The 21356-nt window shown below is 31.0% G+C and overlaps 1 protein-coding gene across 1 annotated transcript; it reads right to left on the minus strand.

Annotated features, from left to right (window-relative positions):
• Positions 1-569: 569 nt before the first annotated feature.
• On the minus strand, positions 570-18754 carry LOC134692029 (histone-lysine N-methyltransferase MECOM-like). Its single transcript, XM_063552374.1, has 4 exons — positions 18606-18754; positions 6538-6670; positions 3915-4026; positions 570-3269 (listed from the first exon to the last, which is right to left on the minus strand). The coding sequence occupies exons 1-4, from the start codon at positions 18616-18618 to the stop codon at positions 1329-1331; spliced, it is 2199 nt and encodes a 732-aa protein (XP_063408444.1). The 5' UTR covers positions 18619-18754; the 3' UTR covers positions 570-1328.
• Positions 18755-21356: the final 2602 nt, after the last annotated feature.

Raw genomic sequence — 21356 nt, forward strand, 5'->3', positions numbered from 1 at the left:
GTTTACAGTAGTAAATTTTGGGGCCCTTTATAGCTTGCTGTTCGTTGTGAGCCAAGGCACCGTGTTGAAGACCGTACTTTTACCTATTAGGGTTAACTTTTATAAATCGTGACCTGAATTGAGTGTTGTCTCATTAGCACTCATACCACATTTTCGTATGTCTATCATAGATCGAAAATAAACTGACAACGCAAACGCAATGGCCTAAAAAAAAGACAAACAGATAAATAATAATAAACAAGACACAACATAGAAAACTAAAGACTAAGCAACACGAAACCCATCAAAAACTTGGGGTGATCTTAGGTGATCCGAAATAGTAGGCATATCCTGCTCCACATGTGGTCCCTGTTGTGTTGCTCATGTTATTACAAACCCGGTTAATATTCTAATTTGGTAGGTCACATTCATGAAAGGGAAGGGGATTGTAGTTACGACATAAGGAACACATCCGATAGCATTTGTAAAACGGATATTCCATTACGATCAACCAACGAGTGATAACTTTATGTTGTGATTATAAAATATGTTCCCAAAAGGACAAATGGACACATAAACGTACACTAATACAAATTATAACGTTTTATTGATAATATAATAAATTAAAGAGACAGTAAAATCAAATATCTAGGCACCAGAATGTTTAGCACTAACTAACAAATAAAAAACAACAAATATTCATAGATAAAAAATAAAACTCAGTAAAGACATTATGCATAATTACAAAAGACGTCAGTTTTGAACACACCTAATGTTTTGATTTTATAAGCAATGTATACATTATAAAAAAAACTGTTTTCATTAGCATTTGAAATTTAACTAAATAAAATTTCATTTTAAAAACATCTCATCTTTGTGCAAAATTTTATGATTTTAAGCTTACTAGACGACTGAGAAACAATTGATCAGAAATATGTAACCAAAAGGGGAAATACAAGCGGTGGTAGAAGTACTTTTACACCCGCAAGCTGATTTATTAAACGAAGAACTTCCAATATTAATACTATTTGTATTCAGGCATTTGAAAGGTTATGGTGTTTGCCACCATATTTCAAGAAATTGAACAAAAACATATTGCATTTTAAATAAATATGCATACAAAGACTATAAGCATTGATAAGAATAATAAAAAGCACTTGTTTGCTTCCGTCGTTTGTATGATAAAATTTCATTTAGACTTTAGACTAATAAACACTGGCATAAAAGAACAAAATGTTCAATATTACAAAAAATGGAACTATTGTATATCTCAAGATTATGAATTCATTGAACAGATTTATAATAAAACAAATTGCACTAAATTACACGAATATTTCAAAAACTAACAATTATGTAAAGCATGGCACTGGTCTAAAGCTTTTGGAAAAGTCAAATTTTGCATTTACAAGCAAACTACTTGGAAACAAATGTTCATCGACCTTTTCATTTAATTCGGTTTTCACCCTGTCAGTTCTCTCAAGATCCTTTTTTAATGAGTCATTCAAATCTTTTTCGCAATTTTCTGACAGGACACCGTCATGGTCATCTTCAACAGATGAAGGTATTGAGTTCGTATCTGAAATGTCATTTAACTCCTCCTCTTTTATATCCCATTGTGTATTGCCCTGCTCGCGCTTTTCGTCGGCTTCCGGATCCGGTGAGTCATGCACTATGGGTCCTTCCGTTTCGTGTTTTTTAAGATGACGGTCAAGATTTGTTTGTTGACCAAAGCATCTATCGCAGAGGGGACATCTGTACGGCTTTTCTTTGTTGTGAATGTTCCGAACATGTCTTTGAAGATTGGATGAGATACTGAAGGACCTTTCACAATATTTACACTTATACGGTTGTTCTCCGGTATGGGTCCTCAAATGACGGGTCAAATTTGCGGAACGCGGGAAAACCTTTCCGCAAAATTTGCAGGAGTATCTTTCTTTGATTTTATTTACGGATGTCATGAATTGTAAATGTTCATTAAAACGATTTGAGGCCATTTGCTTGTCTATCAAATCTGGTCGGATAACATGGTGAATGAACGGATTGAAGGGAAGGTGCTGTGAGCCAAAAAATGGAAATCGTGGAAAATACATATCATTGAATGATCGTACTTGATCGTTGAACGGACTTGGTTGCATCTGTTTTTCAAACAATCGTGATTTGGTATCCATATTTGAGTTCAATTGAATGTTAGTTTTAAATGGTGAATTGTGCTCATCACTTCTCCCAAATATATGCGTTTTCTTAATGGATTCAACGTTAGAATCCGGCTCTTTTATTTGTTTGCTGGTTTTTCTTGTTAGGTCCAATGGTTGTTCGGTTACAGACTTATTACCATGGAGATTGTCAAGTCCTCGATCAGATTTTACTTTCGAAAATGAAGATGAATGATATTCATTGAAAGAAGGAACTTTGGTGTTCTTTGTATCTGACCTGTAAACTGGAAGAACAAGCGGTGTTGGAATCTTAGGGATAGGCGCATAAATATGTGGTTGAGATGGTGACTTGTTGATGAGAACTTCTTTTTTCTCTTCGTACTTTGCTTGCTTTGGAAGATGATAATCCCTTTCATCATCATTAGAAGTCAAACTATCTCTATCACTTATAGAACTTGAAGGGGAATCACCAAGCGAATGTTTCCTCTCACGTTTCATACCAACTTTCAAATTTTCTTCATTTGCTGCAAATAAATTCAACACCGGTGATTTCTGAGGATTAGGAATGTCTTGTGGAAATGGAAGGCCATACCTATGAAAAGAAGAACATGCCGTGTTTGGAAATAGCTGTGACATGCCTTGAAGATGTGGATAATATGGAAAATGAGAACGAAGCATTGCTAGTGGATTAGTTTGCACGTGTGGAGTTAAAATATCAGAAGTTCCCATTCGATGATATGGCTCTCGACTCATTCCAATATTAAGTCCACTTCGTAAAGCTCCCTCGCAGAATCGTTTATGTTTACTCAGTGATGTGACTGTAGAAAATGACTGATGACAGTCCTTACATTTGATTTGTTGTCTACAATCAGCGTGCATCCTCTTATGGCGACATAAGTTAGAAAATTGCGTGTATGCTTTAAAGCAAACTTCACATTGGAAAGGTTTAATAGTGCTATGTATATGCTGATGTTGCTTTAATCCACTAGAAGTTGCAAATGTTTTTCCACAGTCTGTACATGTATGACATCTTGCTCCGACATGCTGTGACCGGATGTGACGTTGAAGATTACTAGGATCTGTAAAAATTTTATCGCAGTTCTCGCATCCGTATTTTCTCATCGTTAAATGGGAAATCTGAAAAATGATAAAATTTTCGTTAAAATAGGGATACGTATGTTGCTATTAATCTGTAATAATATTATAATATATTCATGGTTAATTATTATCGTCAAAATGTCTGTTCTTTTTGGTTAATTGCCTATTGTTTGCTTAACGTCTAGTGGCGAATATTTAACACGTATAACAACCAGGAGCTGTAACATGTATCGACTGGAATGAAAGGCGGGAGATCGCCATTAGAAAGTTTCGACTGAGGGACACTCAAACAGTTTTAGAAAATAGAAAGAAGACTCTACGAATGAACTTTACTGTGAGATGTCCACAGAATACCATATTTATACAAGTTATAGTCATTTTACGAAGTTCAATCTGTCCATGTATGGTAATCGTTGTGATTTCTTAATGTCCAGTGGTAGATATTGCATGCATACTATTCTGGACCAAAACACAAAGTCCACAATAAATGACAAACATAATTTGCAAAGTTGTTAGACCTGAATAAAATTATTAAGTTTGAGACTACTTGGCAACACGAACTACATTGAAAACCGGTGTTGATCTGAGGTACTAAGGCAGGGTAATCAAAACATGTTGTTTTTGTACTGCTCAAGTAAAAAAGCATATTGGAATTACAAAATAAACAATCTTTAGTTCATGTACCTGATGACGTATCATTTCGCCTCTTGACTCGAAGTCCTGTTGACAATGATCACAATTAGTCGAACAATCTATATCCTGCAAATCATCTTCATGCTTTTGGATTCCGTCATCGCTGAAAGAACAAAAAAATATCCTGGTTTTAAATATAATTTCGACCCATCGGACAAAACAAAAATCCCCTTTCTGTTTTGAAAAACAAAAAAATATGTTGGCATTGTCAATTTTAGAATAATTTTACCATATTATATAATATATGATTTGTTTCAAAACAAAATATCAACATGAAGCAATTCAAGTGCATATAAGATAATGATTTAAAAAATGTCATATCGACCTGGTACTGGTATCTCTCGACCAGTTAAGCAGACCACTCGGTTGTCAAAGCCCGGTTTTACATATTTCCCTTGCATCCACACTTCCGATTACTCTTAATGACCTGCATATGTTTTAAGTGGAAATCAAATATATTAATATTAATAACAGAAAAATGCATTCCATTTGTAGATAATGAAGAGATCATGCGCTGTGGCCTGCGCTGTGGACTGATGTGCAGTGTACTTAAAAACCCATAGGCAAAAGTTTTATTTAATTCAAATGTCATATATTTAACTGTCACGAGACAAAACTAATCAGACATATCTAATTTTAATTCCAAAAGAATGTCATTTTCTTTTAAAGAATGTCAATTCAAAAACGACAGTGTCAATTTCTCGTATTGTCAAATAAGATATTGAACTAGAAATCATGATCTCCCTTACGTTTTCATTTGATGATTAGATAATAGATTCACAAGCATTTATTTGACCCCGGATTATAAGCCCATCATGATATATATTCCTGATAAAAATCAAATTTATTTGTCTTTTTGTTCGATTTGACTTCCCTCAAGAACTCTTCGAAAAAAAGAAATATTGAAAATTTGTTAATCTTATAAAGATTATTTAAATATTTTGTCAAACTTGAACACATTTAAAAATCTTTAATTACAGTTTTTGACATTGATATCTATTCGAAGACATATTTTTCGTGGTAAAAAAAATCTTGCGATTTCCTTTCAAGCTCCCCAAAGATCGAACAAATTATATATGATATCTGATTCACCAAGTGCAGATCACTTTTGCGTTTTATCAGACGTTTAGTGTCATGCGTTTATATTGTCCTCAGTGTGTCAACAGATCAAATAGAAATTTTATCAGTCCTATCATAAATTCGTAAGAATGACACGGCGCTTTTTGTGAAACAACTTATTCATTAACTTCTAAAAAAAACTATTTGAAATTTGTTGTGGGGTGGGGATTAGTTTCGGATTTAGATTTTTTTTCAAAATCTTATTCATTAACTCCTAAAAATCTATTTTACATATTTAGTGGAGTGGGGGTTTAGTTCTCGTTTTTTATTTCAAGGTGTCCAGAAGATTATTTTTGCCTTCTCCCAAGGTTGAGTTATGGAATTTTAATAGTAAATTTATTGTCTGTATTTTTTTTTGTTGTTCGGGCGTTATTTTTCCTTTATTATATATTTCTAATCATGTATTTACTTCCGAACTGTCTTTCGTAACCGCCAATAAATAAATGCAGATCCCATTGGAAGAAGCTTGCATATAAGCGAATGAGGATACAAATTTCCGGATATTAGGCAAAGTCTGTTTTAGTATAAAGGCTATTGCAATGGGTATGATATCAACGGTCCAAAATAGATAGATTTTTTTCAATATACCTTTTGTTAATTTGTTCTTTGAACGAACGGACAAGCGTTGTTTTCTGAAGCAGTTATTAACATGGGCGTTATAAATAACACAACTAATTTTCAACATCTATAGATCGCATAAGGTTATTGTAAATTAAAAAAAAAACAGAATTAAAGGGGGAAATTTTTTTGAAGTTACCGAAGACTAGAACACTTTAAGGAGATGGGTAAAACCATAAACCATTCTTACACCTTGTTGTCAAACGACAAACAAGATAAAAAGAGGACCAGAAATTATTTCTTATTAAGTGTTTGCTAAGGATCTGATTTGAATATTTTATGCACCCTCAGAAGTCTAATTTATGACATTCAAAATCTTCACAGATTAAAGTTCTATCTTTCAGTATTATGATGTTATATAACTATGTAATATCAATGAGATGTTTTAGTGTATTTGCAATAAATAATACTCATCAAACATTATTTGAGGACATTAAAAAGTTTTTGGTACGTATTTTCCAAACAACAGCATGTCTTGAACACCTGCATAAAACTGCACTGATTGCTTTAAGCGCGAAATCATCATGGCTCGCCCGTATTTGTTTTTGAATTATAGTCTTCGTTTGCAAATGATGACCCGACTTGTATGTTTCGAATTTCGAACTTTAATATCCGTGTTAAAAATCAATTTTCAAATCTTCAAGAAAGAATATGGTACTCGTATTTAAAATTCCCAAATTGTACATAGTGCAATAATTTTTAATAACTTCTAATCTGCCAGGTAAAAGTCAAGAGATACTTGCCGAAATGTTTGTTGCGTAACGTCCAGTGGCAAATGATGCATGTCCAGGACGATAGATACACAAAACTTGTAAAATTCAAAATGAAAAAAATAAGAAAATTTAGTGATAGATTAATGATAATTTAATAATAATACCTTTCGCTGTTTCTTTTACGATCTGCTGTATTTTCTCCTCTTTCTTGGTTCATTTTGCAGTCATATTTGTGCATTTTGAATTCTTCAACAGAAGTCACTTCAACATTACAGTGTTCACACCTAATAGAACGACCTGTAATAAAAATAAAGACAGCCGCATTTACAAAAATTTTCATTAAAGGCAAAATTATATGTATTTCATAGTAAAATTATATAAAAAAATATGATGACAAAATTCCGCTATTGTTTCAACACGTAGGGTGACATTGCACGTGTTTTCAAATTCATTCAGAAATTTGAGTGTTGTATGTTTGAAAAATATCAACGGTAACGAATGTTTAAAACTTTTGATGAGTTTGAAATTAATATGCCATAAACTTTCTTTTTAATATCATTTTATTCCGTTTTCTTATGAGCCTTGTATTATAATTCAAATGTTCGTTAAGAATTAAATCGAAGAAAGGAAGCTTAATTCTACATTAGATTGGAAGTTCCCTCACGTTTCCAAACTTTTATTTTCCAAATATGAGGTTAATCTTAGTCTAAAAGTGCTTCCAGATAGCAGTCTGAATATCGGTCATTAAATCCCCAATTTCACAAAAACGATCAGGTGACTGAAAGCATTTTACGTTCCTTACCTAGCACGTGTACGCCTGTGCATATGACAGTCAAATATACATGTACCTTCTTACTTTCGGATAAAGTTACACGCAAGTCTTAAATCAAAAACTAGTATTTATGCCAACTTCTGTATGCTGTGGAATTTACTTTTAAATAATTTAAAAATTGGACCATACCATCAAACGAAATTGTTCACCCGTTTAAGATGCTTCATTCCAATTCTGAGGCAAAAGTTTTATGTACTCGTTCCAACTTTTTAAAAATGACAATGAAACTAATTCTGAAAACAAACCTTTAGGGAATAAGATTTATGAACTTGTGCCAACTAAAAGTACTGACTTATAAAGTTTCTTCACGTTCCCGCCTATAACAATACACAATATGGCGATATCAAATAAAAGATCAAGCTCGTCCGGCACTTCAGAATCATATGACAGTCATAAAGATAAGCCTTTCTCCTAGCAATAATAAAGAAGCTCTCGATGAGCCAATTGAGCGTTGATGTAAAATTGAAGGTAAACAGTACAGATATTTTACAGTTGTCTTATGTGGGCTTTTGGCAGATGGGCCTTTGGCCAATAAAATAATATATCTTCCTTTAGGTAAGAATCGATTGTAGATAAGATGATCTCAAACATGTGTAAATGAAGAAAACCGTCAAGTGGAGGCTTGAAGAGGACTATAAACATTTCATCTTCAGTTGTCCTTAAATTTTACACTTTTATGTTCATCTGTACTTTTAATATTAAATCACATAAAAAAGATTTTATCACATTATCGAGAATTTCGAGTTTAGGTCCGAAATGATTCGCAATCTTAAAGAGAAAAATATCAAGATGTGTGTATGGCCACGTACATGTTATTTAACTTAAGCATAAACTGAAATTTAAAAAAAATCAAAAATGTGTTGCAGGTATTAAATTCAGTGCAGTGCAGCAAAAATGTATTTGGTTTTATATTCAACAGATATTCAGACATGCAGCCTTCCCACATTAGGAAAAATATTTGAATATTTTGTTATTTTCAGATGAATAAAGAAACTCACATTGATGTACTTATCTATGTAATCCGTTCTGATTGTACTTTCAAAAATTCGTAACGAGAAATTGGAGTGGGAAACAAAATCATGTACTATCATTAAATCTTAAGTATTACAAAAATATCTTTTATATTTCAAATTTATTGCATGTCCTGTATAAATAAATTTATTTTAAACGTTCTTTAATGATTTTCAAATATCTTGTCAAAATTATTTTTAAACGAGGGATGTTTGAATTTGTGAAAGAACACATTTGTCAGTGAGATTATGCAATTGTAAAAATATTAAAATAATATTTACAAATAAATAAACGATGGAATGCTATCATCATTTTATTGTTGTGTATGACAATACTATCTTGTATACATGTTTTATGCATATATACAAACATCTATTACCAAACATATTTCCAACACCTGCAAGAATGCAATTTTGAATTATCATACATTTGCTATTTCGCCATTTTTTTTTTATTTCATAGAGGACATTAAAGCTATTTATACTTAAAAAAAAGTAACTAAAATTAGTCATTGTCTGGAAATTCAAACTTATAGTTTGGTAATGGGGACTAAAACAGCGCTGATGGATTGATTTGTGATTGCTTTACGCCGTCTCAGTACAAAAAGGCTATATCACAGCGACCCCTTTTCGATTAAGTTACTGATTGATACAAGAAGTATAAATCTACCATTCATTTTGAATGTTCATTGTCCGATTCCAAGTCAGTCATTCTAAATAAAAAGAGACAGTAGATAACCATAAGTCGAGTAAAATAACCATCAACATAAACGTCAAAAAGACAAACCACAATCCACAACTCTACACGGAAAAAATAATGCATAGTCCACAATGAATAAAGCAATTCCCGATATATAGAATTCGTTGTGGAAAACATACAACCAAATATAAATTAATTCATACTTTCAGATAAGGATCTAGGATTTTGAAAAAGAGCTGAAGTGACAAATTAGTGAATGTTTGGAGTGACATGGGTCCCCTGCTCCCTTAATTTGCATCTTATATTTACTATAATGAACAATTATTGAACACCTAGATGTAAACTAGATGCATCTATTCAATTTAGATCTTTTTTTTTTTAATTAACGAAATTTTGATGAAAAAAACATAAGTTGTAGTACAAAAAGGTGAAACAGAAGTTGAAATCAGAATTTGCGAAAAGAACAAATAAAAATTGGTTACCACAATCTCTTGTTGTATGTCTATTAGTTTTTACAATTAATACATGTGATAAAAATGTAATGATAGTCTAGACGAATATACAAAAGTCGCAGTGTCCTTTCATGACCCACATAAAAGTACTATTTTAAGGACATCGTATTGAACTACTTTAGAAATGAGAACAACTATTATAGTTCATTGTCTGTTAAGTCAAGATTATATCGCTAATTAGGTACTTTGTCAAACACAAGTTTTGATATGATTTTATTATCACGATTTGGTAATTGGATGTCCCATCCCAATTATCATCGTAGCATTATGTACCATGACATACATGTACCGTAGCAGATAGTTCTACTGGTGTAAAGCCTAAATATAGACCAGGGAAAACATAAAGATGAGCAGCAAAAAAAAAGTTGCAAGTTTACAAATCGAAACGGTAAAATGATATCAACGGATATAAAGTATATCACAATATAGAAAATATATTGGTAAGACTTGTGTTGTATTTAAAACTCCTTTTTCAGGTATACCTCGAACTGACAGGCAAGGCGTACGTATCTTTTTATTTTCATGTTAAAATAAACAATAGGAATGTTAAATCGTTCTCGACTAACTATTGTCATAAGCGCATTCTAGAAAACTAAAATATAAAAAAAAATCCCATCAACACCAGACAAGGTTGCTCAGAATAGGTTCGCAATAAAGACATATATTACTCACGATTCTATACAGCAATCTATCGACAAATACATGTGGATAAAGATACATAAAAAATGTAAAGCGTTACTTTTATATATGAAAGAACAATCGGACAGGATTGTCTTTTAAAATCATTCGTCAGAATTTATTAATCTTATTAAAAAGTTAATAAGATAATAAGGAAGCGAATTTGTTATTCTTTTGGAAAGCATAAGCATACTTTCTCTCCTTAAAAGTATGATAAGGAAGCGATTTTAATTCTTTTTCGAAAAAATTAAACACTTTCTCTTCTCTCATCCGAAAATAAACATATTTAGAGGTATTAGTACAAAACACGTCTTGTTTCATTATGTTTTAATCTTATCAGTGAGTAATTAGGCTTTCGTTTTCCTTACATTGAGGACAGATTCGACGAAAACTTAAGATTGTTCTTAAGACAATAGACTGTCTTCCTTCTCTATGCGATGGGATAGTGCACAGAAGCTTATACTGTTTGGGTAAAGTGCTTCGAAAGTTGTATACTTGTTACATTATCCTCACTTGAAATAAATTCACAAGTGGTACTTATGGAAAGGAAATTATGTTGGACTGAATTATAATATTTCTTATGCTTCCTTGCGATAAAACAGATTGAAATGACTGAAGATTTTTGACATACATGTAGATTTATATCATGGCGGTCATTAACTTGACTTTTTTTTTTAAACTTAAAATATTTTAGTATTTTTTGAGATGATGGCATTATTAAAAAATGTTGAATTACATGTAGATTTGTATCATGGCGGTCATTAACTTGACTTTTTTTTGTTTTATTGAAATAGTATTTTAATATTTTTTGCTTACATATAATGAAACGGTTGTAATGGTAGCTGATTATTGAAGAAATTTGGCATACATGTAGATTTGTATCATGGCGGTCATTTACATAGATTTTTTTACTGTATTTTAAAAGTTTTGGCTTTCTTAAATGCAAACAGATTGAAATAATGGCTGATTTTTGAAGATTTGTTTCATTGCTTCGATTAAATTGACTTTGTTTTTTTTAATATTATAATAAAACAGATTGAAAGGATTGCTGATTACTGAAGACTTTTGACATGCATGTAGATTTGTATCATGGCGGTCATTAACATGACTTTTTTTACTGAAATATTTTTACTAGTACTTTTGGATTACTTACAATTAAAGCAGATTGAAATACTGGCGAACTATTGAATATTTTTAAAATGTAGAATAGCGGTCATTTTCGTAAGAGTTTTAAAATTAAAACACTATATATTTTAGTATTTGTCAAGCTTGCTTTTGATGGCTCGATATTTAAGATTTTGTTACGGCATACATATATGCATGTACATGTGTATGCATTTGTGCATTACATTGTAAATCTAAGATAAGTTTTAATTTATTCACATATTTTTTTAATTATGTTTTGTGTTTATAATCCTTCCTCATGTCTAAAGTTTAATTTCACATCTCCATTTTATTCATGTAATGAGTCTATTTTTCAGTCGTTGTTTTTTTACGAAATAATACCCGTTTTACCATTAGCGTCAAGAATTGGACATAATTCGAAAATTAAAAGCTTTACTGCCCATAAACACAATGCACTTTTCAACTCTTTACGAATCAAAATATTTTTCTTTATTATGAGTTTTTCATAAGCCTCTTCGTCCATTATTTTTAATGTTTGAGATGCATGTCTTTATTCAAATATCTAATTGCTATCTTTTCAATTTATCCTTCGGCCATTGGTCACTCATGGCAAAATTGACCCTTCCCATGACCTAATCATAAGTCTCGGACATGCCATCGGTCATCTGTGGTCAGTCTTCTTTTTTTTAAGCGATTGGCATTTGCAAAAAGATTTTAGAGTGTCCATTGTCTAGCGTCAAAAACAATATCAGATGACCACTGCCAATTACCATAATTCATAAATCAGACCATTTGACCAATGCAGGTGATGGAATGGTCAGTTTGACCCCCAAAACTGACCACTCATATTTTTTTTTCTCAGACTTATTGTATTTTATTGTTAAAAAAACCTGACAGATGGACAAGGATGGAACAATGTGATGATGAAAAATACGTGGTCAATTTTTTTGGTGAAAATCATATTTACAAAAATGAAAAGAAAAATATGCTGTTTGATATAAAAAAAACTTAAACAGAGATCCATAAACATAAAAGTGTTGCTTTGCAGTTTCATTTATTAAACTGTTTCTAATGTGAAATAACATTTTTTGTAAACAAATTGTCCATTGAAAAACTAAGAAATCATTCAAAAACTAAGGTTCTAACTATTCCAGGTAATGTTGATCAATTATCGATTTGATTAGTATTTTTAAGTTTGTTTTGTCTTCCAGTGAGAAAAAAACAACGTGATTGAAGGGTAATTTTTAGGCAAAGGGTCAGAATTTGGAGGTTTCATTGTAACCAGTAATTCAGAAGAGCATTATTTCATCTTATAGACTATGCAAAACACAGGCAAGAATGAAACAGTTTTACATGGTTGATAGTAGATATAAGAATATGTGGCATGAGTGCCAATGAGACAACTCTCCATTTAAGTCAAAATGTGTTAAAGTAAACCATTATATGTCAATGTACGGTCTTCAACACGGAAACTTGTCTCACCCGAACAACAAGCTATAAAGAGAATAAACAATTCAAATGGGAAAACCAACGGTCTTATCTATATTAAAACCGAGAAACAGTTAGGAACCACATCAACAAACGACAACTACTGAACATCAGATTCCTGACTTTATCCTTATTATCAAACCAGATAAACAAAGGACCATATTCATTGGAGTGACTTCTAAACCTAGAAATCTGCGTTTAATCAGCTCTGAACAGTGTATATCCTTTATAACTCAGCACAACATATCCTTATGCTTACACAAATTCCATAGATAACTGGAAAGTTAAATTATTTACATTTATAATTATTTATTTAAATTTTATAAACTTATCAATTATTTTCACATCAACTTTAATAACATATTTACTTTGATTTTGTTGTTCGATAAGAGAAACCTTCCGTAAAAAGTCAGATAAATTCACCTCTTAAAGTCTAGACTGATTAAATGCTTTCGATTATCAAGTTTAAAAGGTATTTCCTAATTCGTTATCACTTAAAATTTTCAATTAACTCCAACGACTTCTGAATCTTATGGTCATTCATATATAGATATAGAAAGATGTGGTTTGAGTGCCAATGAGACAACTCTCAATCCAAATAACAATTTAAAAAGTAAACCATTATAGCAGGCAGGCTGTCTTATGGTCATTCATATATAATTCAAATAAGCAGGCAGGCTGTTTAATGTTCTTTGGTTGGGTTGTTATCTAGTTGACATATTCCCTATTCAGTCCATTATCAATGTTATGCCGCTATTGTTACAATACAAAATAAAAACGTATGACTGGAAAAATAATATGTTCCTTAAAATGACAAACAAAATGAGTATACACTAAGATGCAAAAATGCATGTCCTAAAACGAATAAAAATTCAAAGCAAACACACAAGAAATAAATGAATTATTTGATTAATGAAAAGTTCATCTTAAATGGAATTGACTGAAAAAGAAACTCGGCCGTAACCAGTTCAGAAATTTAGTTTTATTGCAGTTTAATTGTACTCACAAATGACGTCCTTTTGTCAAATTATGTACATACCAGAGATATTCCCATGTTGGAACATCATATAACTGAATTCTACCTAAACGATTGCCTGAGTGATAGTATAGTAAGCATTGTAGATATCACTGACTATGCATACTAGTTTTTCGGAGTCTTGATAATACGGTCTGTCAAATATGAATAGTTTACAATCCAAGATTACACCTCAAAAATAAAAATAAAAAGATTCACTGCATTAAAATTTGTTAATGAATTTTCAACCCAATGGATATCTCAATACCCTCTTAACATGCACCTTTACTCAATGTACTACATCTCTTTTCTGATCTATATATATTCAAAAAAGAAGAAAAAAATACTGCATTAAAATTTGCTAATTCATCTACTACTCATTGCATATCTTAATATCCTCTCAACATGTATACTTGCTCAATACACACTTAAATGGGAACATCGGTGAACTTGTAATGTAGTATATGAAATTGATATTTAGTTGATATAATTGGTTGATATTTGGAATATGTACAGCTTATTGTTACATGAAACACATCTACATATATATTGTTTTCCTAGGAAAGAGTGCTGCCGGAATATAATTATACAATCATGAAGATATTAGCTGCCGATCAAGACAACGCATACAAAGGATTTCTACTATAAGGGTTGGAGAATTCGTAATTGAATTATGAATTATTTTAAGTTTGTTTAATTACATGCATGCTTGTATTGTTCTTAATGTATGATTGTTTGCAATATTAGAGGAAGTTTTATTTTGTCACATATGGTTAAAATTACCAAAAAAATGAATTGCTTATTGATTATCCTTGAGATCCTTATTTTTTAGTAAACAGTACGTCTAATGCAGTATGTTTTACAAATGAATAATGAATCGCTGTACATGAATATAAAATGAATAATCCGCACCGTACATGAGTAATAACGTTACACTGATATCAAATGAATAACTAATTGTACATGAATAACAAATGGACAACGAATCATTGTACTCATATAACAACTGAATAATGAAGTACTGTATAGAGAGCATATAAAAAATAAATTAGTACACAAACAGCTCACGAATAACAAATCCCTGTACGTCCAAAGTTTGCTCACTGAAAATCTGTATGCAAAATTAATTATCATGCATATCAAACAATGTTTAGTGGCCTTCGGCTGTTTTTCGGTCTTTGGTTGGGTTGTTGTCTCTTTGACACATTACCCATTTCCATTCTCAATTTTAATTAATAATTTTATTTCGATCTTATTTAGTCCGAAAATCAATAAATGAAGTGTAAAATATTTTCAAAACTTTCATTGGCAATCCTGCATGTATCTTCATCGATTGACATGCAATGAATTTTAATTCATGAACAATTCAATGCATACTCAAATTGAGTTTTTTTACGAAACTAAAAAATATCAATTAATACAGATGATTCGGATCTGTCAAAACATTTATTGACAATTTCAACCTTATGACGACCACTTTTTCTTCCCAGCAGACTATCAATAGTGAGGGCGGGAAACTTCTCTAGTGGGACTCTATTCTCATTTAAACTTGAGAAGATTACAAAATTAGTCAATAAAGTCTTTTCATTCAGTAACAAAACGGCTGAAAACTTCGTGAAATATAAGTTTAATAAGGTTGAAGTGATTCGGTGCAGTTTTTGAAAGCGAATGTCTTAAGAAGTAAACAAACCGGCAGATAGATACCTGGAAAATGTACCCATGATGCATTACGGTATGAAAGAGACTTCCATTTGTTTATTGGACGACTATGTAAAATCCGTGAATGATTATGCATATTTTATATATTATACTAATATAAATAATTAAAATAGCTTACAAGTGATCATGCATCTATCGAGTCAATTACACCGATTATATTTATAGGACGATATCATGCGATGATGCATTAAATGGTGCGATATTAATATTAAAAAATATCGATTTTTAAAAGTTAGCATTGGCATATTGAGCGAGAGATATTATATCCTTTTTCGTGGGATTTTTCTTATAGCATGTAAAATCGACAGAAACAAAGGAGAACATGTAGATCCCAATGAAAACCATACTCCCTTTTGTTGTTGGCCCCTTTCTTAATGTGTAGATTTCCCCTCTCGGTCAAATTACGTCAGCAGTGATGATACTCGAGAAAAGGATATATGCGATAGCGAACTACATGTTAATTTTCAAAACGCGTTTCTGTAGCTACCTGAGGTGTTGTATTGCCCAATAAATTTTGCAGCATTTGTATTGTCTCTTAAGAACTATTTTAGTGACTTTATAATAGCTCGAATAAAATTAACGGCACCAATTTTCTTGCACCAGATGCGCATTTCGACAATACATGTCTCTTCAGTGATCCTCGTGGCCAAAATGTTTGAAATCCAAAGCTTATATAAAAGATGAAGAGCTATAATCCAAAAGGTCCAAAAAGTATAGCCAAATCCATGAAAGGAATCAGAGCTTTGCAAGAGGGAGATACATTCCTTAATTTATGATAATTTCTAATATTTTGTAACAACAAATTCGAATTGTCTAGATAGGATTTAGTTTGTGTATTTTTTTTTATTTACAATAATTTGTAATTTGCGTCTGTTATCGTGAAAACAGTAAGATTCATAGATTCAAAGGGAGCTACAGAAAACATATACTACAAAAAAAGCTGTGTTTTTAATGAAAGGATGGCAGTTTTCTAAATACAATTATTAGCCCGAAATAGGTGTTTTGTTTCCACTTTAATAACTATTGAAATTTGTATATGAAAGTAAAGAATGACTCCGTTGTTAGTTAAACAACTAAGTACTCAACGCTATCAACAGTATTAAGATTATCGATAATTTATTGCATACAATTGAAGCATAATAATGCGTGCATTTTAAAGAAACTCGACGAGAAAATCAGGTGCTGAAATATAACTTCTAAAAATAATTCATGGTGTTTGACAGGTTGCTGTCATGTGATATATATTTATAAACATAATATGAAATTCTTTTTCGTTTTAGTAGAAGCTAAAGGACTGTAGCAAGTGGCCGGACATTTTTACATTTTTACATTTTTTACATTTTTTTAATGTCCATAACATCACTAGGGTTACATATTTATAAACTTTAGCAATTTTCTCTATTTTAGTAAAGACAAAAGGACTGTAGAAAACGGTCGGACATGTTTACGGTGTATAAGGTCCGTCACATCTATACGTTATTGGCAGTATTACGAAGTGTTGTATGTTACATTTTTTTTGTTTATTCAATTGTTATACACAATTTACAGTCTGAGGTATAAATTTGCAACCTTCTTTTGTTTTACATTTTGTCATATTGGGGTAGTTTATAGCTGCGGGACTATATGTATATGATACGGGTTTTGCTCATTGTTAAAGCCCGTAAGATGACATCCACGTCATTTTGCACTCTGGTCTCATTATTTTTATATTTGAATTAAAATTGAAAATGTCAAAGACTTAGTTTTTTCTTTTCGATTTTTTACTTACATTATCGAAAAAGACAATGCACTATTTATTATAATGAGTGTTTATTATCTAATCTTTCATTTAATTAAATGTGTAAAATTTAGGAGGACAATATAACTCTTTGTCAAATACAAATTAAAATCACAACAATAACGAACTCTGAGGGAAACTTAAAAATGGAAAGTCCCTTAATATCAAATGGGAAAATCAAATGCTTAAACACATTACCGAATGGATAGCAACTGTCATATTCCTGATTTATGTTGAAAATGGTGGATTAAACCTGGTCTTATCGCTAGCTAAACCTCTCACTTGTATGATGACAGTCACATACATATAACTACCTACACACAAAAATGTAAATAATAACATCTTCAAATTGAATTGCAATATTACCGTTTCTACAGGGTCAACAGTCTAGATAGTGGCTGCATTTATACAGAAAGTATCAATTCCCCCCCCCCCCCCCCCGGTAGGTCCAATATTCTTAGCAATGCAACACTGCAACGATTTATCGATGTTGAAAATACATATTTTATTATTGCTACACGTACAGCATGTAGAACAATTTGTATTTTATTTCTCCGGTACAGCACATTTGCTTATGTGGAGGATAGTATATCCTTTATTTCATATCTATATATTATATATGTATATAGCCATAGCAATACGTATGCATATATGCCATGCAATTGACAACTTTTAATATAGACAAACTACTTTTCATTTCTTCTTTAAGTATTTTTTTAAGATAAAAGTAGATATTTGAAGAATTTCAAGTGGCCAAAAAAGTTACAAATCTATGGACTCGATTATTCAAATATTAATAATGTTTTAAAGTGGTAAATTTGTATTTCTAAGTAGAATAGATTTATTCGTTTGCTAAAAAACATATAGTTTTAAGTTTTCAACTTCTGTATTAATTTTTTTTGTTAATTTTGACCTTTAAACTTTATACTTAATGAAATTACTGCAACAAGCGTTGTTAAAAAAAAGAAGAAAAAATAAAGAAAATAATAAAACAAAAAAAAAACAACCTTATGATTTACATGACTTTTTGACTTCTTTCATATACACGGCAATCCTTACTCTTTTATATACCAATAGGTGAAAGTTAAATATTAAAATACTATTGATACAATTAAGTTCTTTTTCATGAATTATTTCCACTAAATAAAATTTATTTAAAATAGATAATGAGTCTAAAAAAATATACTTAAATACAATACTTTATTATTTTTATTAAACAAGGAGGGATTAAGATAAAAAAAAAAAAAGGAATGACTGTCAAACAAACGAAATATGAAAAAATCATATTAAAAATAAATACAAATCTAAAAGAATATCAAAAGAGTCAATAAAATTAAGACAAGGGAATAAATAAATAAATAAATGACTTTATCTACCTTCTTTGTCCATTCTTGTTCTCTTCTTTTGGTTTTTTCTTTCTACAATTTCTCTAAAAAAAGTATCCAGTAACACCTGTTAGAATCACCTATTAATTACTGGTATTTACACCGGCATATTTTCCATTAAATCTTGTGGTTAAATGTCATTGATTCATAACTGTCAATCACGAACAGTGGGCGGTACAGTACGGTCCAATAGGCACTCTCCTTTTTTTACAATGTTTGTTTTTGTACAATGTTAACACATTCACCCGTATTAGTTTTTATCGTTTCAATATCTTTAGTGTTCGAAATGTTGAAATGCACACTTGATTGACATGTTTCGTTAAATTAGCATTATTGAACCAATTAAAATATTTCACAGCACATGAAGTTAAGGCATGAATTATTGCATGTATTGTTTTTGTGTTTTCTAGACATTGAGTGATATTTGATACTTCAAAGTAGGTATTAGCATAACATTTTGTTTTTATTCCGTTTAATTTTTCGAATTTGTTTTGCTTTAAAGTATAAGAATTAAAAACATTTCCTTCTTCAAGTGATTTAAAAAAAAAATGCATTAGCAAATTCGCCAAACATTAAAAAGTTTATTTTGTGAAACCTGTAACAAAATAAATAAAAAATATGCATTTTGAAAACGAATGATTTTGTGGTATGACTGCTGCCACCAAGGAAGAAAGAGTGACATTTTAATTTAACAACTTAATCGTATTGGAAATTTACATTATAAACGTATTATTAAACAAATCAAATGTACACTGAAGAAATACTAATATGAACCCTGTTATAAATAAATAAACGAATGAAATACATACGAGTGAAAAGACTTTTGTTCAATGAAAGAGCAAGGTCGGATATTTAGCTGTATCCTTATGATTCATGCAGTATTAACTGTTAATTGTTACAATATTTTTTAATATAAAATTTAATGTATATTAAAAAGAAAAAAAATAATTGCGTTAACAGATAGTGCTAAAATATACTGCATCAAAAATGAGACAGATAAAAATAAAACATGATAATACAAAAATAGGACAACGGAAGACAAAAAATCACAAAAATACTGAACTCCGAGGAAAATTAAAAAGGAAAGTCCCTTATCAAACTACAAAATCAAAAGCTCTAACATATCAAACAAATGGATAACAACTGTCATATTCCTGACTTGTCAAAAAAGTACATAGATTGCGCAAAATGATAAAATCTTCTGTATATTAAGGTCATTGCAGATAAATGCAGAACATTGTTGATAAAACATGCGCTTTGCATCGATTACAAAAATCATATAGCTTATATTTGTCACATATTTAAAGGATTAAAACATGACTTACTACATGTATCAATAAAATCTTAAGACTTGATATCTTAAATTATATGCAAAAGATAAGAAGATATCGATGAATTTGGCGAATAGAAATTTTCTAAATGGATGGAAAAAATTGGATGAAGTCGAAAGGACTCGGAAGATAATATAGGTTGTTAGTGAATACTTCTCAAATCCTTTATTCTCCTAATGTCTTTAATTTGTGTTGCTTTTGAATTGTTAGTTATTTAAAATGCCAAACGGATTTTACATTCAAGCATTAAAATATTTCATAATTGTTAATGAGTACAGCTGTATGCTATTTAAAACAGATTGGAGAAAGGAACAAGATGGACAGAATACGAACAATAAAATTGATACTGTTTTTTTTGGCCGGCATGAATTGAGAAAAATCGGCACTTCAGGAACACGTTTGTCATGCACAAGCTACCTTCTAACCCCTAGATTATGATATAGGAAGATGTGGAATGTGTGCAAATAAGACCACTTTCCATCCAAGTTACAATTTATAAAAAAAATGCACATATTGAATGGATTAATCGGGTTTTAATAGGTATAAGAAGATGTGGTATGAGTGCAAATGAGACAACTCTCCATCCAAATAACAAATTATAAAAGTAAACAATTATATGTCAAAGTACGGCCTTCAACACGGAGCCTTGGCTCACACCGAACAACAAGCTGCAAAGGACCCCAAAATTACAACTGTAAATCCATTCAAAAGGGAAAACCAACGGTCTTATCTATATAAAAAAAACGAGAAACGAGAAACATGTATAAATTCCATAAACAAACGACAACTACTGTACATCAGACTCCTGACTTAGGAAAGGTTCAAACATTTGCAGCGGGATTAAACGTTTTAAGTCTGTATATTCGACCAGACGTGTATGTGTATATTAACATTTCGTACAGACGCTCATATAGAGCAGATTGGAGGAACCTGGACAAATTTTTATTTCTGGTTTTCCTTCGGGGCTTTAACACACAGATTCAACACGGAATATAAGTCAGTAAACAAACGAAACACACCTAAGGCATTTGCGAAATCAAACAAACGACACCTTAATGACTGTTAAGATCCAGGGGCCGGTTTCACGAAGCTATCCTAAGACATGTCATAAGACATATCTTAGGACATGTCTTATGATCCTCTTATGACTATCCTAGGACATATCTCAGACCTCGTCTCGAAGCTGTCTTAGGATGATCTTAGCTAAGACATCCTAAACCTGTCTCAAGTTCTTTAAATTTTCAAATATAAATATGATTTACGGAAAAAAAATAATGTAAATGTAGTATGGCTTACCATAAATTATTTTAAACGTATTGATCAATATAAATGACATAATTTGCAAAATAAATATAAAAAAAGTAAAAGTCATTTATTTATAAATTATCTTCAAACAATACATCAATATAAA

The sequence above is a fragment of the Mytilus trossulus genome, chromosome 12, assembly GCF_036588685.1.
Source record: "Mytilus trossulus isolate FHL-02 chromosome 12, PNRI_Mtr1.1.1.hap1, whole genome shotgun sequence".
In the NCBI taxonomy this organism is placed as follows: Eukaryota; Metazoa; Mollusca; class Bivalvia; order Mytilida; family Mytilidae; genus Mytilus; species Mytilus trossulus.